The 24052-nt window shown below is 44.8% G+C and overlaps 2 protein-coding genes across 7 annotated transcripts in view; one reads left to right on the top strand and one right to left on the bottom strand.

Moving 5' to 3' along the window:
• The window catches only part of RBMS2 (RNA binding motif single stranded interacting protein 2), a 114157-nt gene extending 112467 nt beyond the window's left edge, over positions 1–1690 (top strand). Inside the window, exon 14 of the mRNA XM_061615192.1 lies at positions 921–1690. The gene's annotated coding sequence lies outside the window, so the exon portion shown is untranslated. The remainder of the gene's footprint in view (positions 1–920) is intronic.
• Positions 1–24052, bottom strand: part of BAZ2A (bromodomain adjacent to zinc finger domain 2A) — an 85072-nt gene that overhangs the window by 12059 nt on the left and 48961 nt on the right. For 5 of the 6 annotated variants that reach the window (XM_061615180.1, XM_061615181.1, XM_061615184.1 and 2 more), the window contains 15 exons: positions 23777–23974; positions 23609–23669; positions 23387–23495; positions 22355–22456; positions 19652–19862; positions 17307–17368; positions 16002–16082; positions 15661–15894; positions 13804–14058; positions 4429–4643; positions 3633–3707; positions 3020–3188; positions 2498–2557; positions 2145–2289; positions 381–967 (listed from right to left, as the gene is read on the bottom strand). In XM_061615180.1, coding sequence (XP_061471164.1) covers positions 381–967; positions 2145–2289; positions 2498–2557; positions 3020–3188; positions 3633–3707; positions 4429–4643; positions 13804–14058; positions 15661–15894; positions 16002–16082; positions 17307–17368; positions 19652–19862; positions 22355–22456; positions 23387–23495; positions 23609–23669; positions 23777–23974 — 2564 coding nt within the window. The remainder of the gene's footprint in view (positions 1–380; positions 968–2144; positions 2290–2497; positions 2558–3019; positions 3189–3632; positions 3708–4428; positions 4644–13803; positions 14059–15660; positions 15895–16001; positions 16083–17306; positions 17369–19651; positions 19863–22354; positions 22457–23386; positions 23496–23608; positions 23670–23776; positions 23975–24052) is intronic. The other variant, XM_061615182.1, reaches the window with a different exon arrangement.

Raw genomic sequence — 24052 nt, forward strand, 5'->3', positions numbered from 1 at the left:
ACTCCCATCAGCCCAATCCAGTGGCCATGCTGGCTGGGCTGATGGGAGTTGTAGTTGAAAAAAGTAACTTTTCCAAGCTCTGTGTAGTAGCAGTAGCAGCAGCAGCAGCAGCAGCATGTGCATCCTGCCCTTCCTCCCAAAGGAGCCCACTCACTCACTCACTCACTCACTCACAGGGAACTGCCCCCAGGATGCTGGTATCCAAATCCAGACAGAATCAATCCTTTGACTCAGAACTAAACAAAAGCCCTAAAGGCCCTACATTCAATTCCTTGTAACTCTGATGGAACCATTTCCCTTGCTCCTCTCTACTGATTCAGGCAAGATCAAAATTGGAGCTTGCATTTCCTAGCAAGGACAGGTCTCTGGGTGACACTTACTTGCCGGGCTGAGGCCTTTGACTGGTCCCTAGTAGGGGGCTTGCAGAGTAGAGGGGCAGCTTTTAGAGAAGGTTGTTCAATGGAAGTAGTAATTGGAGAGTCATTACAGAGTGCCCTAGGAAGCAGATTGAACCAGGCAACCTGTGTTGCTGTGGTGCTTTCATCCTCTCCTGCAGAGTCTGGCAACTCATCTGAGGGTAACGGGTCCCCTTTACCAGGGCTGCTGTCTGGGGTGAGCACAGAGCTGTTAAGCAGTGAGGATGCCTGATGTGTCTGGCTGAGCCAGGACAGGAAGGCTGACTGGCTGAGGTCATGCTGAGATTGGCCCAAGGCCACAGAATCCTCCAAAAATCCATTGACAGACATGGGTGTGGGCTCCGGTAACTTGGGTTCTGATGGCTCCGGCGGCAGCAGCCCCATATTGTCCCTCCATGGCCGACTCCATGACCAAGATGTTGCACAGTTTATGTGATCAGTAACTGATGGTGTGTCAGTGGTCTCCTGTTTGACTGGCAATGCCTCATGTTCTTCCTCCTTCAGGGCCTCTTCCTTCTCCAGTACATTCTTGGAAACCTCGGGGGAAGCTGCTTGGGAAGCAACAAAAATGAGATTTATGTGGATTTCACCAAAATATGAAGTCAGGGTTGGGGAGTCTGTGGCCCTCCATATGTTGCTCGACTCCAACTTTAATCAGCCCTAGCCAGCATGGCCAATCGTCAAGGATCATGAGGTGGTGGTGCATCCAACAACACCTGAAGAACCACTGCTTCCCCATCCCTGTATGAAGTGAAGGGGGCAAGTAGAGGTACATGTATCCTGTATGTATTCCATGTATCTTGGGGTTGAACTGCACATTACACTGCACAACATCTCTTTTCTACTGGAAAGTATCCTTCATCCCCATGTACCAGACCTACATTTGCAAGGTAAACACTGAAGGTGAGGAAGAAGCAGGTTTTTTGGGTGGGTGAGTGAGTTTGAGAGGGAAAAGCTGCTAGCAGAGGAAGATCAAGCATCCCCTCCCTTTCAGGGATGCTTTGCAACAAACAGGGAGCCATTGGCCTAATGTTATAATATGGCTGAAGTCTAAAGTGCTGAGATTTGATTCACTAATATTTTGTCCTATGGAATTACTCCACCCAAATATGGCCATGCTGCCCCTATTCAGTCACCCTTACTTCAGCCAAAATACCATTTCAAAAGTGTAGCGTGAGCCACAGATAAAAAAAAAAATCACAGTTCTACTCTGTTCTTGTTACCTCAGATTCTGAACTGTCCCACAGCTCTTGGAGCAAATATTAATACAAAGCATAATTCATACAAAAAAACATTCTGTAAAATTGTATTTGTATATTTGTTTCTAATGTTTTTAATTGTTGTAAACCGCCCAGAGAGCTTCGGCTATGGGGCGGTATACAAATGCAATAAATAAATAAATAAATAACACATCAATAAACAGTAAAATAAACTAACAGACAGATCCCAACCCAGTAAAACGATCAGCACATTCCAAATGCCTACATGAACAGTAAAAGAAGTCACCATTGGTGCTTGCTGGGCCTTTGGAGGGTGCAGGGTGGGAACAACTCCACGGCTCTCTCCTTCATCCCCACACAAAGTATAGCTCTCCAAGGCTCAAAGCGGGTACGTGGAGGAAAGTCCCTCCCCCCAACAGACCTTAATGCTCAGTCAGGAAATAGGTGCTCTTGCCAGGATCTAGGTCCCAAGCTGTTTAGGGCCTTGTACATCCTAGGCGCCACGTACCTGTTGAGACCTCACAACCTTCCACAAAGATCCCACCGAGGTGAGGCAGCACCCAATACCGGCGTCGATATCGATCCTGCCCCAGCGATGAAGCCCGTAGCAACTGTGATGCATGAAGCAACTTCTTGCGGAAGAACATCTGGCGCTGCAGCAAGAATGAGAATGGTGAGAGCACTGAGAGCGTTTTTTAAAAAAGAGTGCCTGCACGCCACGCTCAGGTAACCACAGCAAAGAGCAGCACACCGCCTCAAATCATTCTAGGAGCAATCCTCAACAGGTGCTACTAAGTCTCATAGAAACGACAGCTCCTTCCTAGTCTGCGTTTACGTCTCTTTTCAAATAGAAGCATTTACCTTGGAAAGCTTTTCAATTTGTCTCTCCAGCTCAGGCACACTGGAAACTGGAGTGTCATTCTGAGGAGGAAAGGAGATACCTTAAGAACCAAATCCTCATCTTCCCTCCCAAATCTAGGTCGAATTGCTTTGGAAACAGTAAGAAGATTCAAGTAGGAGGTGATGGACAGAGGAAATGAGACAGATGTGGCACCCTAGAGAACTGCAAAATCCGTGAAGAGACAAGAGGTCCCTCTCTTATCGTACAGAAGGCAAAGGAGAGAACACAGTATCTCTTCTGAAGGCTTTCACGTCTTGAGAAAAGAACTGGTCATTTTGACAAGGTTAGAGCTGCTTCAATATCCATGCCCAAATATGACTTTTTATAAAGGTTTGCACTCCTCTGAAGTAATTAGCTGGTCCAACAGAAATTATCGCTCTGCTTTTTCTGCATCTCATGTTGTGAGACCAATGCTGCACCCTCCAAAACTTCAATGTGCTATTAGAATCCTTCTCAGTTTACTCAGTTGCACCATCCCCTACCTCATTGTCTCTCCGGGCCTTGCATGTTCTACTTCTCTCCTCCTCCTCTTCCATTTCCATATCCTCGTTCTCTTCGGTGATGCGTGAGCTCCGCCGCCACCGCCCTTCCTCCAAGCCTTTGATTTCTGTCTCAGGCCGCCCCATCTTCTTGGCTAGAGCAATCTTTAACCTACAGTGCAACAACAGAGCACCAGTAATGGGGAGAGAAGGGGCACAATATATTACAGAAAGGGACTCTGGGATTGTTACTCAGGACCCCCCGGCTGGCCACTGAGCCTGCATGAGCTGATGCACAACTACTAGTGGTCTGGAATAATTTCCTTGGATAACCCACAAAGCAAGGAGTGGGGGGAGAGAACCAGAAGGAAAATGTTATCTTCCCCCAAGTCTTCTGGCAGATCAACGATGGTGGAAAACACAGCAACGAGTGATCCCTTTGGGTCCTCTAGTCACAGTAAGATTCCACACCACCAAAAGGGATACTCGACTTAAATAAATCCCTGAGCAATATGGCCTCAGGCACCTTCAACTAACAGCCACCCCACACCCACTGATAGCACCCACCTGAGCTATCAGGTTACATTGCGTAGAAATTAAATTCACTGACATGTACCTGCGCAACTTTCCTTCAATGATCCATTTATTTCTCCTGTGGTTGGACATGTTCTCCAGGGTCTTGTCAATTTCACTGCAGGAGTTAGAAAAGGAAGTCAGAAAGAGGTGAGGTGGGATGGGGTAGAGTGCATAGGAGAGAAAGAATTCATTTGCAGAGGACAGGAAAATATTCTCTTTTTATCAACGTATGTATAATGCTCATTCAGGACCATTTACCCACCCCAAAACACATACACAATCCAGTCTGCAAGAGAATGTGGCATCAGAACAGCACGTTAGCCACTATTTTCTTTAAGACAGACTCATATAAGCTTATGATGGGACAACACATTTGGATGTCCTATACTATTGTAATCTGTTCTTCCCATAGGCTCCTCTGAGCAAAACAAACAACTGTCCATTTGGCACCTTTTTTAGAAAAAGTATCCAGTGCAATCTGCATTGCCATATGCTAGTGATGTTACCATGGCACACCAAACAATTTATTTATTTAAAAACATTTTTACCCCACCATTCAGTTGAAAAAGGCTCCCAGAGCAGTTTACATATGGTCAATAACAAACATGACAGTCCCTGCCTACATCTTCCTTACTGTGGTTACTGAACATCGGTCTACAACATGCTGAACTATCCAGCTGCCTGTATACTTTCTTCTCTCAGCTCAACACAGTAAGGGAGTATCCTGGGACATGCTCTCTACCCAATCAATACCTTAGTTTCAGAGTTCAGACTGTTGCACACATATGGGCCTGAGAGGCACAGTTTAGGAACTTGCCTGACCTACCACCACTTACTTGATGATAAGGGCACTGCTGTTGAGTTCATTGACTAGGAAGGCCAGGGCGACAGCCTTTTTGTCTGGGGGAAGTGCCTGAAAGGGTTTAGTGCGCAAGCTATCACACAGGTTCTCATCCGCCCCGTAAGCTATGAGGAAGCAGCGAAGGATCTCAGACACAGTGTCACGGTTCAGGCTTATCTCAGAGAGTTTCTCACCCAGGATCTTCAGTGACTGGCAGGAGAAAGGAGAAAATAAGGCCCCTTGGTAACCACACTCTTTCTCTCTCTTTCACACAAACACACACATGCACTCTACAGTTCCTCCATGTCAGCAGCAAGTAGATATAAAGGTCACTGAATGGCAAGTTGGACTTACTAAGTTCTCCTAGTAAGTGGATAATGAAGCAAACAGGAAAATTCTTTCTCTCATAAAAGGTAGGGTCAGAATAAGAATAATAAGAAGACGTTGTTGGTGACCAGCCAGACAGTATCCTGACTTGGACACAGCAAGGAACTATCAAAAACATCATCGTACAAATTTCATAAATCAGCCCAGCAAGGAACCACACTGGAATAAGCAAGAAAAGGAGACAGGAAAAAACCCTGAGAGGACAGAATAGGAGGCACATCCACTGAGTCTCAAACTACTCTGAGAGGAACTCTGCAAATGTAATCCATGTGAACCATCTGCACTATCAGTCCAGGTCCGGCTCACAAGGTGGAGCCGTACGTTCCATTCTCTGCTGAACATTTGATAAATGTGGATAGGTGTGCCTTACAGATATCCACCAGAGGGGTGTTAGTGTGCAAGGCTGCTCAGATAGCCATCCCATGGACAGAGTGAGCCGTGATGCTAGGGGGTGGAGCTTAAGATTTTACATGATATACCTGGACTAGGATGGGGGACCGGGACACCTTATTACCCTGTGTCGTTGTCTTGTAGGAAGCAAACAAGGAGCCTGTATGCCTCTGTGGGAGAAAGGTAGGTTCCAAAGGCCCATCAGGCATTGAGGTTTTGCCCTGAAGGTCAATCTTCTGTGCCCTATGGAAGGTGGACTTAAGCTTGGGTGTGAAACTGTGGTCAGACCTTAGAACAACCCTATCTGGGTGGAAGGTGCAGAACTCCTCCTTAACGGACAGGGCTCCTAGTTCTCCCCACCTGCCTAATGGACGTGACTGCTATTAGGAAGACTATCTTCCGTGTGAGCTCCCAGAGCAGTATGGTTCACCAGGACTTGAAGGCCCTCAGGATCCCAGCTACAAAATCTATGGACAATAAAAGAGATAAGAGGGCAGCTCCATAGAGAAAACATTTATCTGATGATCATTCACTATAGAATGACCCTGTGGCCAGCGACACACTTCCTTGGGTCACCACCTGCCAATTCAAGATGTTGGGGGCCAACTCCTGCCGAGAGGAAGGGCAGGATGTAAAACAAATAATAAGCAAGCAAACTCCCAGTCCAGAACATTCTCTAGGAACTCCATGATCTCTGGTATAGCTATTTCCAAGTAGTGGTCCCAGTGGAACACTTTCCACATCATTTGATATATCTGACTAGTGGATGACCACCAGGAGACAAGAAGGGTTCATGTTGGTGTGTCTGGAAACCCTTTACCTATGACCATGCATGGCTCAACATCTAGATCTAAAGCTGGAGCCAGTCCAGGTCTGGATGCAGGACCAGTCCCTGGGAGGGGAGACTGGGATGTGTGGGAATGCTGAAGCCAGCCACCTCAGAAAACCCATGGCTTCAGTGTGGTGCTACTAGCAAAACCTGGACCCAGAGTGCTTGAACCTTCTCAAGGCACTTAGAGAGAAGCAGAAGAGAAATAAAAGTATAGTGGTAGCTCCGGGCCCCCATAACCTGGAGATGAATGGGACTACTTTCTTGTTGTAGCTGGTGGCAAACAGGTCTACCTGAGGTGTGCCTCGCTTCTCCAAGATGGTTTCAAAGACTTCTGGATGGAGTGGCCACTCCCCTCCCCCATTTAAGCCTGTCTGCCTGGATCCCCTTCATATATTTGCTGTGATAGAAATAAGATTTGACTCCACCCAGGAAAAGAGAACTGACATTTTTTTCCACTGGAACTCCCGAACACAATCCCCCCTGTGAAGGATGTGGGCTTTGTCCGTTACATTATCTTTCTGGATCAAGAAGCATGTCTGGTTCACAAAGTGTGAGAACTAGAGCAGGGCCAGGCAAATGGACCTCATCTCCAAATTATCAGCAGGGATAATTCCTCCACACACCACTTCCCCTAGATGAGGCTGGGCAGGCAGGTTGCCCCCCCTGTCAAATCTGACGTCCATGGTTACGTGCATATACGTAGGGTCTCCTCAAGGGCACATCCCTGATTAGGGTTGGTGTGCAGAGCCACCACTGTAGAGACAGAGACACTTCCCTGGAAATATCCAGTACCCTTTTGGCCCTCTGGGCAATCATGTTCTGAAGGGGGGGGGGAGGAACCACTGAAGTGTCTTGCAGAGAACTTTGTCCAGGGCATCAAATCAATTGCTATGATCATAGAGCCCAAAGGTGGGCTAGACTTATGAGCAAAGCCTGAGATGTTAACTCCCTCTGTGTCTGGTTTAGAAGTTTGTTGATTTTTTTCTGTGAAAGAAAAAATGTTGCCTGGACCATATCTATCACCATTCTGAGATGCTGTATCACTGGACTTGCTCAAGGGAGCTCTTGGCCAGGTTGATTAAAAACCAATGGTCCTTGAGGCAGGAAGTGGTGGTTACATTTCTCAGTGCTCTGATTCTGGAGGAGACTTTGATCAATAAGCTGTCTAAACGGGGTAATAATGCACCTCCTGGATACACAGATGGGCTACTAAGGCTACCATGATCAAGGAAAAACCTGTGAAACCAAGCACAGGCTGACCTGCTTTGTATGCTTCAGCAGTGACCTCTGGGAGTAAGGCACGTGCCCATAAGACTGGCACCATGGCAATAATGGAGTTGGCCACTGTCACTCTAATGGTTAAGCCAGATGTCCTGTGCAGCTTTCTAAGCACGACATCCTATTCTCTTCTTCCAACTGTTTCCTTTCCTTCCTTGGGGACCACAGATTTGGAAATCAGAGCTGCCACCAGGTAAATCAACTGTGTGTACTTTCAGTATATCCCTAACCAAAGGGCGAGGATGCAGAGCCTTTTGCGGAGGGAATGGTATGATCTGAGCTTAACAAGCTCCCCCACTCCCCAACAGGATGTTATGGAAGAACTGTAAGAAGGGGACCATTGGACCTGTGGGCCCTGCTCTGGAGAAGACTATAGAAGACGCCTGGGCTTGGTCTTCCTCTCCTTCAGACTGGTTAAGAGCCTCCTTTTTGGATTCCAATTGCAAGGTTTTCATAGCATTGCTCAACAACATCTGCTTGAAGAGGCTGCTTGAATGCAGGAGGGAAAAAGAGAGTCCCATCCCATGAAAACTCTCCCTCTTCCCTGCCAGACTCAGGATGGGACTCTCAACTCATGTGTAGCCTTCTTTTTGTTTCCCCTTGAAATGGGGGGGGGGAGAGGGAGGTGTCTGGGGCTGCCTAAAGTAGCCCAGTTTCTGTTGCTTACAAATCTCTCCACTGGGTGCAGGCGGGTGTATGTGTGTGAAAGAGAACAGTGCTATGATTTCTGGAGAGCCTAGTCCTAGAACCCCTGTAGTGACTGTACTTATGTCTGCTGTTGCAACACTTGCTTTTCCCCCTTCACCTGATGTCCTGTTCTCTAGAGTTATTGGAGGATGGGGACGCAGAACAAGAGGATGCAGGAGAATCCATGTCCCTTTATCTTCTTGACTTTTGTTTCCAGCTAGGATAGCAAGAAATGTGCTGGCCAGAGTGGGCACCGCTTCTCTGACCACCTCCTGTTTCAAGTAAGCCAGGACCTCAGGAGGAAAAACAGGCTTTCTACCCAAGGGCCTTGCTTCTAACTGGGGGGTTTCACAGTTAACCTCATTCCCTTTAAAACCCTTGTAGCCCACTCAGGGCCTAGAGCCACCTTCCTTCCTTCCTTCGTGTGGATGAGGAGTCCAAGATGACGTAGCTAGCAAAGCTGCTAGAGCTACGGATAAGCACTTCTTGCCACTGTAGCTACTTGAACCTCATGTACCACCATTGGCTCACACAACATTTGCGAACTTGCACCTTCAGGGGGAGTACATCCATCCAGAACAGACCATCAGCACCTCTCTCCTGTCAGGATTCAGTTTCAGTTCACTGGCGCCCATCCAGCTCGTTATTGCCTTCAGACCCTGGTCCAACAACTGAACAGTGCTGGAACCATTGCAATAAGGTGCCAACTCCCAATTTGCAGAGACAATCTAGTAGAACAGCATGGATGATGGCATCAAAAGCTAGAGAGAGATCAAGGACAACTAACAGGTTCACACTTCCCCTGTACCTCTCACAATAAAAATCTTTCATCAGGGTGACCAAGGCTATTTCAGGGCAAAACCAAGGCCTGAAACCAGACTAAAATGGACCTAGATGATTAGCTTCCTCCAGGCATACGTGAAGCTGACTGGCCACTACCCTCTCCATCACCTTGCTCAGAAAAGGGGCATTTGCAATTGTGTGGCAGTTGTCTTAGTATCTCATGGGTCAGAGGAGGTTTCACAAAAAGGGGCTTCACCGCCACCTCAGTTAGAGTAGTAGATATTGCCTCCTCTCTCAAGAGACATTAACCACTCATTGGACCCACCTGGCTAGTCTCTCTCAACTTGGCAGGCAAGGTTCAAGACAGCATGCAGTAGGTCAAACCCATGCAAGCGTCCTGTCCATATCCTCAGGTTGCAGCAACTGAAACTGATCCTTCAAACCTTGACCAGATGGTGTTCTAAACACTCACACCAAACTTGCATCAACTGTGGTGTCAAGGTTAGAGTGAATACAAGCAACTTTGCCCTCAGAGTGCTTTGCAAATTTGTCACAATAGGCTTAAGAATGATTTGATGTTCCCAGCTCTGGCCCTTTAACTAGCCCTTTCGCCACCATAAAAAGCACTGACAAAACTTCTTTGCTGCTGCCACCACATTATAGGCACGTGACTATGTGCTCTAACCTGTGCTCAGTCATAGTTGCTATGAGACCTGTCTCAACTGTACTCTAGCTGTCGTGTGACCTGCTTCATTGCATGCAGTTCCCCTTGAAAAACCAAAGGGCACTCTGAGCTCCCGCATCCCTGAGAGACCACTTCACCATTCTATAGTGAGACTTAGGGCCACAACAGGTGTGTCTGCCATGCCAACTAGAAAATCACCCAGAGCGTTCAAGAATCTTTCAGATTCCAGAAGCCTCCAGAAGGAGGCCATCTTAAATTGCCCTACCCCTGTAGGAGACAGACATGCCACCACCAATCCAGACCTCACCAGGGTGTGATCTGTCTATGACAAGGGTATAATTATTACCACACATGATCACCCCTAATCTATCCTGTGTTTTAAAAAGCTTTGAGAGTATGGCCTGCCTTATGTGTTGGGCCCACAGTGTATTGAGAAAGCCCCACAGTTATAACAATGGTTCTAAGGTTACCAAAGGCATATTAAACTAAGCAAAAAAGGCAAATATGCAAATACACTCACTTTGCAGATTTTATACTTTGCACAATTTATCTTCTCTTGGCACAGAATTTTGATTATGCTGCCTCTCTCAACCGTTTTAAGCACAAATTTACTTAGGCCTGGATAGAACTCATGGCAACAGGTAGAGCACACAAGCAGATCATTGGGGAGGAATTGAACCATGAAAAGCAACAAGACCTAACTCCATGGTCACTGCAGTCTCCCTCCACATTTCGTCTTATAAATGCATTCAGCAGACATTTCCATTCAACTTTTAAGTCCCTCTTAATGCAACCCTGAATGCTAGAAGCATTCAGTTTTTAAAAAATGAAAAATTATATTCTTAGAAACCTTGATGGATGCACTATAAATCTGTTATATTTAAATCTGTCCATTGTAATCCAGCAATCAGATCAATTCCTACTTTGGCTCAGTCTTCTCCCAAAAAAGGGTCTATGATCCTCCTGGGAAATGTGAAATTGAAAGGGCAGGATTGCAGCTTGAGATTGATAGACAAATGGACAAGAGATACCTAATCACTTTGAATGAGTTCAAATCCGATGAACTGCATCCTAGAGTATTGAGGGAACTGGCTGAAGAATCCTCGGAACTGCTGTCTATTATATTTGTGAAATCGTGGAGGATGGGTGAAGTGCTGGATGACTGAAGGAGGGCTAATGTTGTCCCTATCTTCAAAAGAGACAAAAAGGAGGAACCTGGGAACTACATACCAGTCAGCCTGACATCGATCCCTGGGGAAATTCTGGAGCAGGTTATAAAGCAGTCAATCTGTAAGCACCTTGAAAGCAATGCAGTGACTACTAGAAGCCAACATGGATTTATCAAGAACAAATCCTGCCAGACTAATCTTATTTTATTTTTTGATCGGGTAACCTCCCTGGTAGATTGTGGGAATGCTGTGAACATAATGTATCTAGACTTCAGCAAAGCTTTTGACAAAGTGCCTGATGATATTCTGATTAGCAAACTAGATGAATGTGGGCTGAATGGAACAGCTATCAGGTGGATCCACAGCTGGCTACAGAATCGTACTCAAAGAGTGCTTATCAATGATTCCTTCTCAAACCTGGGAGAGGTAACAAGCAGGATACCGTAGGGCTTGGTCCTGGGCCCAGTGCTCTTCAACATTTTTATTAACGACTTGGATGAGGAGGTCCAGAGAATGCTTATCAAATTTGCAGTAGATACAAAATTGGGAGGAGTAGCTAATACCTTGGAAGACAGAAACAAAATTCAAAGGGATCTTGATAGGCTGGAGCATTGGGCTGAAGTCAATAGAATGAAATTTAACGGGGATAAGTGCAACGTTCTACACCTAGGAAAAAGAAATCAAATGCACAGTTATAAGATGGGGATTCTTGGCTCAGCATTACTACATGCGAGAAGGATCTTGGAATTGTTGTTGATCACAAGCGGAACATGAGCCAACAGTGATGTGGCTGCAAAAAAAGGCAAATGCTATTTGGGCTACATTAACAGAAGTATAGTTTCCAGATTGCGTGAAGTATTGGTCCCCCTCTACTGGTTAGGCCTCATCTTGAGTACTATATCCAATTCTGGACACCACACTTTAAGAAGGATGCAGAGAAACTGGAATCGTTCAGAGGATGGCAACAGGGATGATCAGGGGACTGGAAACAAAGCCCTATGAGGAGAGACTGAAAGAACTGGGCATGTTTAGCCCTGAGAAGAGAAGAGTGAGGGAAGATACAATAGCACCCTTCACATACATGAAAGGTTGTCACACAGAGGAGGGCCAGGATCTCTTCTCAATCGTCCCAGAGTACAGGACACAGAATAACGGGCTCAAGTTGCAGGAAGCCAGATTTTGGCTGAACATTAGGAAAAACATCCTGACTGTTAGATGGTACTAATTACCTAGGGAGGTGGTGGGCTCTCCAACACTGGAGGCGTTCGAGAGGCAGCTGGACAGGCACCTGTCAAGTATGGTTTAACCTGGATCCCTGTATTGAGCAGGGGGTTGGACTCAATGGCCTTATAAGCCCCTTCCAACTCTATGATTCAGCATGGGAAAACGGTCTCTGGTTTGCAAGCTATGGAAAAAATGTCCGACACTGGTTAGGACGCTAGCCAAGGACTCGATATATATCAAAATTCAAAATGTTTTCTTCAACTGTGTAAAAAATAATCATCTTGCACCATTTTTCTGACACACAAATACTTCAGTTTCCCCCAGTTTTGTCTGTTGGAGAAAGAAGTCTCAAAACTAACTGCTGATGGGTGAAAACAGAGTAATTGCTTGCTGTGTTACTGTTCAGATCACTTGGATCTGCTGCAACTTCCTGTTGTATTATACTTTTGGTAAGAAGTTGCCCAAGTGTAGTTATTAATATAAATGACTGCCACAAGGTTCTGGTTTTGGTGTACAAAAAGCCCTATGCAGCTCGGGACCAGGATACCTGAAAGACCGTCTTACCCCTTATATATCCAGTCGATCACTACGCTCTGCAGGCGAGGGCCTCCTGCAGATACCATTTTATCAGGAGGTCCATTCTGCACAACATAGGAAGCGGACCTTTAGTGTCATGGCACTTACCTTTCTGAATTCCCTGCTCTTAAATATTAGACAGGCACCATCATTATTATTTTTCTGCCACCTACTGACATCCTGCCTCTTTCAACAAGCCTTTTAAGTAGAGACCTTATCTCAATCTGCGTCTGTGTTGGAATTGTTTAGTTTTTAAAGCTTTTTTTTACAAGATGATTTTAAAGATGTTTTGCTTTAATATGTTTTTAAAGATGCTTTGTTTTAATATGTTTCTAAAGTCTTTTGTTCTTAAGATGTTTTAGAGTGGTTTTTAGTGTTTTCGTTTGTCATTCTGGGCTGCTTCTGGGAGGAAGGGCGGGATATACATTTAATAAATTAATTGGTTAATTAAATAAAATCCATTATTCAATGCAAAATTATCTCCTGGGCAGATGGGGCTACATGAGACATGAATGTCTTCTGGTAAGGCAGTTGCTGCTAATTTTATTTTAAAAATATAATGGAACTTAAAAATAGAACTCTCTCTGATCAGGACCCAATCTGTATGTTCTGATGTACATCAAACCCTCTTAATCCCTTGTTCTGTAACCTATTGATAAGAGTTCTCCTGCCACTTGAAAAAGAGCAATGTCCGGGCACACCCTAGTGTTTGGTTTAAGTAGTCTGTGTATATAACAATCCCGGAGCATCTGTTAGCCTAAAAGGCTCCCTTCCACTGCTGATATTTAGTGACCAGCGATTCCAGTCCACATCCTACCTACAGAGTAAATGCAGAACAAAAACAGTAGGCCTTTGTGTATGCCACAATTCCACGGGAGAACAGGAAACATGCATAATGCAGTACTGGGTGTAGCTTCCTAAGACTCTCAGCTTTCAATTAAAAATATACATTTTCTAGTTTTCAGGGCTTGCCAAGCACATGAAAGTATGTGGGCAATGTCTGCTAATATCTCAGAACAAAGAGACCTGACAGAAAAAGATTTTCAGTGTTTGGGGCAGAGTTTCAACGCTTTGCATAGTTCCATTGCCCTTCCTCATAACAAACTCAGAACATGCAAAAATAAGAGAAATTCTGCAAATGTATTCAATTTCCCTTGGTGTAGAATTTGGATTGTCTAAGCACATTTGGATTGTTTACGCAGTACAATGTACACACAACTCTGATTATATTATTAGGACACTGCACATGCATGCACCAGCCCTCCCCCCACACACAGAGTGCTTCAGTCCATATGATCATTTATATTTAAACTTGCATAATGACATGACATGACACAGAACATACATACAGGTCCTTACCTGGCAGTAGGAAGGGAGGCCAGGGTCATACAGTGCAGCCTTCACCAGCTTTACCAGGAGATCCAACACTTCACCCAAACTATCTCCTACATTGAACAGGCCCTCTTGCAGGGTACTAAGGCTGGGAACCTCCTTGGCTACATCAAAGCCCAGCACCTTGCCGTAGTTGTGTAGGAATTCCACAATGGCTAAACAATCTGCAAAGGCATGGCTAGGCAAAACCAACCCAGGGATGTGAGAAAACTCTGGCAGAGGCTGAAAAGGAGAAAATATCAGTACGGAAAGCATGGACATGTTATAGGAGATCAGCTAGCCTTGCTCATGCTACACCCCAACCTGGGCAGGGACTACAACCATCACAAGAAAGGAGCTATATAATATCAACCTAACAAAGTGGAGAGTCAGAATATTTCCCCAGTGTTGCTAGGAAGCATCCAAGCTGCCAGCCAACCCTCCAAAATCAGATGATGTGCTTCCCTGTCTCAGTATATATTATATTCCACTGGCATAGATCAAGCCCATTCAGCAACTTGAATAGATACATAGAAGAACTCAAATACTTTTCTGTGAACATTTTAGTGTCTTGGTGAGAACTAAATAGCTCACATAATTTTAGTCTTTTGGTGGAAGAACTAAATAAGCAACCCAGTATGGGACAGAACAAGGATGAAACAGTCAGAGGTCTCAATTGAGCAAATACGGAAAAGTGTTAAAAAGATACACATTTTTAAATAGAAAGGAAATAAATAGAAAGGGATTATTTGTTTAGGATTGGCAGCCAAGAGTTATGTGTATATCCCACCAACATTACATTTATAGGACTATTAAGAAATCTGGTGCAGGAAACCGGCATCCTGAGATGTTGATGTCTAGGCCAAAGTGGCCCCCACAGTCTCACAGCCCCATTCTGCAGGTAGCATTTTTTCATAAACCCAGAAGACCCCCTTGGACTAACAACATAGTGTTGTGTCGATGGGAATTTCTAAGTGAGAGATGCATGTTACACTAAATGCATAGCCACTACATGTTTTCAAATGTCCCCCTTCATAATATTTGGAAATGGCTTTGTACATTGTCCTATCTTGTATCACTGGCTGCCAGTGGCAGGGGGTAGAGAAACATACAGCACCATGACTACATAACACTGATAAGCTGTTACAGATGTTAAAGGTGAAGGAAGGAATTAAACATTCAATTGCTAGTTTGGGCACTGGCTCTGCTTTTATGTGTCATGTCATTCTAATAGTAGCTGTGTAGAGTAGTTAAGAGTCTGGCAGAGGTATAGAAGTTAAGAAAGATGTGTCCAGGGCTTCCTTCATCAGCTGGCAGGGCTTCAACTACCTACACAGCTCTCCCCCCCCTTTTCCCCATGGCTCCTCTTCCTCATCTCTCTGACCTTAATGGCAACCCATCCCATTCTCCATAATGTTGTCCTCTCCTTTCATTTGCCTAGTTTTTACTAAAAATTCCAAGTCTTCTGGACTGTGGGACCTCAAAGCAGAATAAAGAATATGAAATCATATCTGCACTTTTTACACGGGTAAGTGTACTGTGTGTGGATCATTCAAATTCTTTTGGAGCAGGTGTCTGGTGCACACCAGTCTGGGAATAGCAAGGCTTTTTCATTAACTATCAGACTAAAAAAATATATCAAGACTAGAAATGCTTCCCAGAGAAAGGCATGTCAGTGGCTTTACCCACTAAGTTATACTAAGCAATATCATGTTGCTGCTCCCTCCTGCCCTAATTTTTAGGAGGACTACAGCTTATATCCTACAGACCAAAGCTCCTTTGCAATGAAGAAATGGAGTACAGGACTGACTCCCGGCCTCCACATGGCCAAGCAACTCAACACACCTGGTGGTCCCCTAGACACATATCTTCAGTGGGCTTCTTCATCTCTTCCAGGATCATTTGCTGCCGCTGCCGTTCTTCCTGACGCCGAGCCAGGAGATTCTTATCCACCTTCCGGGGAACCTTGGCTGATGCTACCACCTTTTTTTCCTTGGGCTTCACTTTTTCTTTCAGCTTTGCCTTCTCCTTCAGTTTCTCTGGCTTATTCTTTTCTGGCTTGCCCTTTTCCTTCTTCACCTGGGGTGGGGGAAGGAAGAGAAGAGACATGCCAGGCTTTACATTCAACTATTCAGGATCTGCCCACCTTTCAACTTTTCAAAGAGCCACTCATCACCACAGCATACCTTAGGCTTCTTTTTGACTTCTTTCGGCTTGATCTCCTTGGGCTTGAGTGCCTTGGCCTCCTGCTTCTGCTTATTTTGTACCTGGAGGGGCAGGGAAACAAGCATGAGCAATGCTATCAAGGAGAGAATCCCACCAAAGAGAAGACACTTAAGGAAAAAAATCATTGCTCTATATTTATAGCAGTACTTCCTGAAACCTTTACTGAGAAATTTGTCAGTTAAATTCTGACTGCCTCATAGCCTAACTGGGGAATTATTTTCCTGTATTTATTTTATTTATTTATTCTTAACAATTATAGACCATAAACCAGCCTTTCCCAACTAGTGGGCCACCAGATGTTGTTGGACCACAATTCCCATCTTTCCTGACCATTGGCAATGCTGGCTGAGGCTGATGTGAGCTGTGATCCAACAACATCTGGTGGCCCACTAGTTGGGAAAGGCTGCCATAAACAGTTCAAAGTGGTTTACAAAACTATTAATAAAACAATGCATCAGTCATATATGGTGTTTAAAACAAAAACCACAGCTACAAACATAAAATACGTCTTGCTCAAAATGCCTGCTGGAATAGGAAAGGCTTTGAAGTCCCTGAAATTCAACAGGGAGAGGGCCTGCTTCATCTCAGCCAGGAGGGCGTTCCACAGAATTGAACCCATAATACAGAACACACAGTTCCTAGTGGATACGAGCCATGCATCTGAGCCATGGGGACCACTAACAGATTCCCCTGAAGATCTCAGTGATCAGGCAGGAATAAAAGGAATCAGGAAGTGCTTAAGGTATATGGGACCAAAATTATTAAGGGCCTTGAATTTGGTCTGGTAACATATGGTCAGCTGGTGCAAGCTTTTAAGCACTCAAGTTACGTGCTGGTGAATAGTCTGTTTCCACCAACAGTCTAGCCATAGCATTTTGCACCAGTTGGAGCTTCTGGACCAAGCCCAAGGGAATACTCCCAGCACCCTGCCACCTAGGGTAGCATACATTCATCACACAATCAGTTGAGGAACTTGGCACCCTGAGTGTCTCAGCTGTGACTAAATCTTTCTATCCCTCATAGCTATGTCAACATACTTGGTTATATTCTAGATTTGGGGTTTCTCAGTGCACTATTTGGAATGTTTGCCTTGGAGTACACACACCCTTACTGGTAACCTAAGGAGGAAGCTCCCAGCACCCACTCATCCAACTTCAGCTTGGGAAATGTTCCTTTTATCCCAAAAGCATTCTGTTAACTGCCCCACAGGGAGGGAATACCCCCCTTCCCACCAAGAACACATTGCTCTATTCTACTACATCTACCTTTTGCCTCATTTTCTTTTTGATCTTGCTCATCTTCACCTTATCTTCATCACTGAGCACCTCTGCAAATACAAATGGAGAACAAGGAAATTAAAGAATTGTGAGACTAGACCAGCCCTTCATTTCATGCTGAACAGTACCCTTCACAGCAGTCTTCCCAGTTTGGTGCCCTCCAGATGATTTGGGCTAAACTCCATTAGTGCTATCCAGCATGCCCAATGATCAGGAATGACAGCAGTTGTAGTCCAACAACATCTGGAGGGCACCAGATGCACAAGACTGCTTTATGGCAAGATCCCACTTCTCCAAAAGATGTAGATTTAGGGTAGTACGTTCCCAAGAAAAGCTCTCAAAAGACAAGAGTGTCAAAGTTTTATATCCCTTTTCAAAAATTTGTGATATTAATGACTGCAACCTTAAACAAGCATCTATGACCACCAAATCTCTCTTTAATACCTGCTCTATTATCGGCCTACATTAGTGCTCAAGTGTATGTAAACTTTGAGACATAAACTAACATGCTCTCTTTAGTATTCTGTCAATTGTGCAGATACACAAGAATCATAAAATCAAAAAACACACAAAGTTCCATATCTCCAAGGGCTCAAAGGCCTGGCTGTTAAAGCAGCTTGTGAATCTGGGGTGCAGCCCAACACCACACCAACTGCACAGTCTCTTAGTGCTGCTTAATAACAATAAAGCCACAGAGAGGAGGACAGAACTGGTGCACAAACAAAGTACTGCAGAGCTAAGGATTTTTCCATGTGTAGAAATGCTCCATGTTTGCCACTATTCCATATGATGTCTGTTAGTTTGGTGGTTCTTATCGTGTTCTCCAAAAGTGGTAATTAAAATCAATACCTCCCACCTCAGGCAGCAAAGAGCTGGAGTGTTCAAGATAATGAGAGAATGTTTCTGCCTAACGTTTGTTAGCTACAGGGGAACCCGAACTGTGGCACAGCCTACCTGAGGAGATACGCCTGGCGCCTTCGGTACTTTCTTTTCGGCGCCAGGTTAAGACCTGGCTATACTCCCAGGCATTTTAATGTTCAATGTGTTTCATTTAATTTTGTTTTTCGTTTAACTTGTTGCTGATTTTATTGTAATTTTATTGTAATGTTGTATTTTAATCTTGTTTTGTTCACCGCCCAGAGAGCTATTCGCTATGGGCGGTTTAAAAATGAAATAAATAAATAAATAAAATAAATAAAAAGTAAGACACCCTGTATACTCCTAGAGACGTTTCGACAGCATCTTAACTGGGCTGTGAGTTGCTCATACCTAAAGCCGGGGTGGCAAATCCACAGCCCATGAACCAGATTCACCCTGCCAAACCACTTCAAGTGGCCAGGCAGCCCCCAGCAAAAGCAGGTGGCACTTCTCCCCTGAGAAAGACACCGCCTCTCCCTCTGGCATGTCACTACAGCGAGGAGGCCTCTCGCTATTACCCATGCCAGAAGAAGAAAAGGCACCTTTGAAAGATAAGCATAGGGAATCTTCCTCCCCATTGCAATGCTGGGCTAAGAAAACAGAAGAGGAACTCTGCCAGCTGTACAGTGCTGCAATGAGGAGGAAGCGTCTTCCACCCACTCCTCTGCTGATCAGCACAAAAGCCAGCAAAGGGGGGGATGCTGTCTGAATGTGTGTATCTGCCTGCCTGAATATATACTTGTTTGTGTGCAAGCACATGTTAAGTGTAAGTTGGCCACACCCACCTTGATCACACCCATTGCTGGCATGGAGGCCACAGAGTTAGAAAAAGGTTAGCCAATCCTGACCAACAGCCACCCATAATGAGCTGTTTAAAGATCCCATGAGTGCAATCCACAAAGAATTCTAGTTGCGTTTCTATTCCTGAATCTCTCACAGCATTTCTTAAACAAGTTTCTAGCCCTCATGGCTGTGGAGATACAAAGGAAAGCTAGGAAGACAGTGTCTGCAAGTACTTCCAGTCCTCCTGGGCAGATCTTTTATGCCCTTGTTTAGCTACCTGCCCCTCCCCTTACAGTCTCCAGTCATGTTCTCTTACCTATATACTTTTACCGCCCCTTGTTTATCCGTTTCTCTCTTCCTGCTGTCACACCGCTCCTTGACAAGAAATTCCAAATTTTGCAAATACTCAAACATTCATTTCCAGGGAAAGCATGCAAATAGGGATTTACGTAAAATATGCAGATTTGCATGCATCTTGTTGATTTGCTTTAAGTTTTGAGAGCAAAAATTGAATTTTCTTGGCACCCAGAATGAACAGCCCTGCCTCCAGAGACTAACAAACAACTGCCACAAACTAAAGTTCTTATGTGTCAAAGCTATTGGCATGCAGAAAGGGCTTGTCCAGTTAGTACCTTGGGCTTCCAGTTTTTTCAGAACCCTGGCATCTGTCTTGCTCAGCAGGTCAGGCACTTTCACTTTGGGAGGGCGGCCCCGGCCACGTTTCACCTTGGGAATTTCTTTAGCCTTGGCTTTTTCAGTATTGCGGGGTCGGCCACGCTTGCCTGTGATGGCCTGGATACGTGAAGGAATTTCCTCAGGCGTCAATTGTACCCACTGCAGGCCCTGTGAAAGGAAGAAAGAGGTACAGAAATGGGTCCCCTCCCAGTCTCTACCAACGCTATTCTTTATGAAGGTTTTTCAGCTTTTCCTCTTGAGACAGTCTATCCCAGTGATACTTCCTCCACACCCCAATAAATTCAGTCATTGCTGACTAGATTCTGAACTGATGTCAGGAAAAGCCTTGGGATGGGGCAGGGAGGAGGTCAACAGGATGCTGCAAACTCATTCTTCACAGCTTACCAAGCCATAATGCCAAGATACAAGAGAACCAGTGCCTGTTTTCATAGCATCACAGAAACATAGAACAGTAGAGTTGGAAGGGGCCTATAAGGTCATCAAGTCCAACTCCCTGCTCAATACAGGAATCCAACTTAAAGCATACCTGACAGGTGGCTGCCCAGCTGCCTCTCGAATACCTCCAGTGTTGGAGAGCTCACCACCTTCCTAGGTAATTAGTTCCATTGTTGTACCACTCTAACAGTCAGGAGGTTTTTCCTAATGTTCAGCCAAATCTGGCTTTCTGTAACCTGAGCCCATTATTCCGTGTCCTGCACTCTGGGATGATCAAGAAGAGATCCCGGCCCTCCTCTGTGAGACAACCTTTCAAGTACTTGGAAGACTGTGATCATATCTCCCCTCAGTCTTCTCTTCTCAAGGCCAAACATGCCCAGTTCTTTCAGTCTCTCCTCACAGAACGTTGTTTCCAGTCCCTTGATCATCCTCATTGCCCTCCTCTGAACCTGTTCCAGTTTGTCTGCATCATTCATAAAGTGTGGTGACCAGAACTGGACGCAGTACTCAAGATGAGGTCTAACCAGTGGCGAATAGAGATGAATTAGTACTTCGCGTGATCTGGAAACTATACTTCTGTTAATGTCGCCTAAAATAGCATTTGCCTTTTTTTGCAGCCACATCTCACTGTTGGCTCATGTTCAGCTTGTGATCAACAACAATTCCAAGATCCTTCGCATATGTGGTATTAGTGAGCCAAGTATCTCCCATCTTAAAACTATGCACTTGGTTTCTTTTTCCTAGGTGTAGAACTTTGCACTTATTCCTGTTAAATTTCATTCTATTGTCTTCAGCCCAATGCTCCAGCCTACCAAGATCCCTTTGAATTTTATTTCTATTCTCCAATTTATTTTATTTTTATTTTATTAAATTTATATACCGCCCCATAGCCGAAGCTCCCTGGGCGGTTCACAACAATCCAAGGTATTAACGATCCCTCCAATATTGCACCATCAGCAAACTGCATAAGCATTCCACGGACCTCCTCATCCAAGTCATTAATAAAAATGTTCAACAGCAATGGACCCAGGACCAAGCCCCGCGGTACCCTGCTTGTTACCTCCCCCCAGTTTGAGAAGGAACCACCGATAAGCACTCTTTGAGTATGATTCTGTAGCCAACTGTGGATCCACCTGATAGCTGTTCCATTCAGCCCACATTTGGCTAGTTTGCTAATCAGAATATCCATGAGGCACTTTGACAAAAGCTTTGCTGAAGTTGAGATATATTATGTTCACAGCATTCCCCCTGTCTACTAGGGAAGCTACCCAATCAAAAAATGAGATAAGAGTCTGGCAGGATTTGTTCTTGATAAATCTATACTGGCTTCTAGTAATCACTGCATTGTTTTCAAGGTGCTTACAAAATGACCGCTTTATAATCTGCTCCAGAATTTCCTCAGGGATTGGTGTCAGGCTGACTGGTCTGTAGTTCAAAGGCTCCTCCTTTTTGCCCTTTTTGAAGATAGGGACATCGTTAGACCTCCTCCAGTCTTCCGGCATTTCACCCATCCCCCACAATTTTCCAAATATAATATACAATGGTTCCAAGAGTTCCTCAGCCAGTTCTTTGAATACTCTAGGATGCAGTTCATCATGCCCTGGAGATTTGAACTCGTTCAAAGTGATTAGGTATCCCTTGACTATGTGTCTATCAGTCTCAAGCTCCAATCCTGCCCCTTCAACTTCATGTTTGCCAGGGGGGTTAAAGACCCTCTTTTGGGAGAAGACTGAGCCAAAGTAGGAACTGAGCACTTCTGCCTTTTCTTTGTCATCTGTTATCATTTTGCCATCCTCATTGAGTAGCTGTACCACCATTTCTTTGCTGTCTTTTTCTATGGATGTACCTGAAGAAAGCTTTTTTGTTACTTTTAGCATCCCTCACTAACCTCAGTTCATTCTCAGCTTTAGCCTTCCTGACATCATCCCTGCAACTCTGTGCTATCTGTCTGTACTCAGTTTTTGCACTAATATCACAAGAATCGGCAAATGAAGCTACATCTTCCCTGTGCCTTACTTAAGAAATTAATGCCAGGCATAGGGCACAAGGACAGTCCTGCATGGCTGCCCCCTTACAAAATTTCATTTCACCTTCCCTACAGTAGCTGCTGTACTTCACCTACATGATCCCAGTAGAAGAGGAGCTGCAATGAAGCTTGGTGCCAGTGATCCCTGGCAAACTTCTGGTGTAGCACCAATACAAACCTGAGGTGTATCTCGCTCTTCAAAGAAGTCTCCCACTGGCATTCGAGGACTGAAGCTGAAGTGTTCACGGCAGACATTCTGCACAACGTTTCTGCTCAGATACTAGAAGGGAAGCAAGTCATCAAAATATGAGCCAATCAGATCCTGTGTAGGATCTAGCCTCTTACTAGGGGAGGGACTCTCTCTGAGGTGGATATACTGCCCTTTGGAGCTAACAAGACTCTCTAGATTAGTCTCTTGAGAAGGAAAATGCACCCAAGATATGCATGCCAGATTTTGCCAACTAGCAGGGCCTAATGCATTAACAATCCTTACCACTTACTGTCTGGTGGAAAGAATTCGAAGAGGATAAAGGAAATCCTATTGCTGGATTGATGCTCCAAGATGAAGTCCACATACACCAGTCACTAACTGACATGGGTAATAGCTCCAACTGGTGTTGATGGTGAAGGAAATGGAAGGGACTACTATGAGTCACATTTGAGGGTAAACCACAGAGCTTGAGGCAGTGGGGGCAGGATTGCAAGAGACATAGGATATCAGGAGACAATAGTCCGAGATGCAGGACCAACAAAAATAAAAAGACAGGCTGATCCTCATACAACTTTGTTTTTAAAAAAGTTTTCTATACTGTAGAAGTGATGAAAGTTCATAAACTATAGTACTAATCTCATCTCATCGCTAAATTTCTACTATCTAAGACTGGCTGAGAAATTGCACTGTTTTCTCAACAGCCCAAGAATTCTGTTGGGGCACTTCCACATTTTTATTTTATTCAAATTGCTTCCCGTGAAACATCCAGAAGATAGATGAAAAAAAAATTACAGCAGCTCCAAAACAAGATCTCTTTGCTCTGGAGTTGGTGAAAAATTAGGAACTGTCTCTGGACCAGAAAGTGGCAGCATTACTATTGCTAGGCAATGTTTGTAGTCAAAAGTCAGCCCAATTCTCTACTGCAGAACAACTCAAGTGGAGAAGTGCTCCAGGAGGATATCAGTCACAACTGATCCCTCTCTAAGAACTATGTTTTACCTTTATCACTTCCGGAAACTGCTTCATCCTCTTGCCACAAGGCCCGTAGTACCAAGTCTCTCCCTGCCAGCGACTGCTGCCCTTCTTGATGTATACCTCCCTTCGCCACCTAGACATAAAAATGGCCTGTTAAAGACTAAATACATGCACTAGGCATTGTGCCTGGATCAGCATCTATTATAAGGCATAAACCGACCTCACCAAGCAGAGGATACTACCTACCCATGCTTTAAAGGGTAGCACACCTCTTCTGCTGTGGCTATCCGCCTTCTTGGAACATCACCTGAGTGGAAAGAACCACCATTACCAACACTACCAAGTGCTGACTAAACCTTTACATGCAGTTTACACAGCTGAGGGGGTCTGAGGAAATAAGTCTAGTCTACTTACTTTTTGCTGACACATTGAATGCTGAGGCCTCTTTGCTGTCCCTGTCTTTCATGGATGCAGGATCTTCTGGGCAGCTGCTTTTGGCTCCCTCTTCCAAGGGGGCATCTAGTGTTTCTGGTTCAAGTGGTGCTTGTGAATCCAGAAACTCTGTGCCCTCTTGTCCTACTTCATTCACAGCTGTTAACTCCAGGGTGTTTTCTGCAGCAAAGAATGGAGAAACATGTAAATAGGATTGCAGAGAAGAAAGGAATTACACATTAGCTAGAAATGTAAACA

This window comes from Rhineura floridana, chromosome 3, assembly GCF_030035675.1.
Source record: "Rhineura floridana isolate rRhiFlo1 chromosome 3, rRhiFlo1.hap2, whole genome shotgun sequence".
NCBI classification, from domain to species: Eukaryota; Metazoa; Chordata; class Lepidosauria; order Squamata; family Rhineuridae; genus Rhineura; species Rhineura floridana.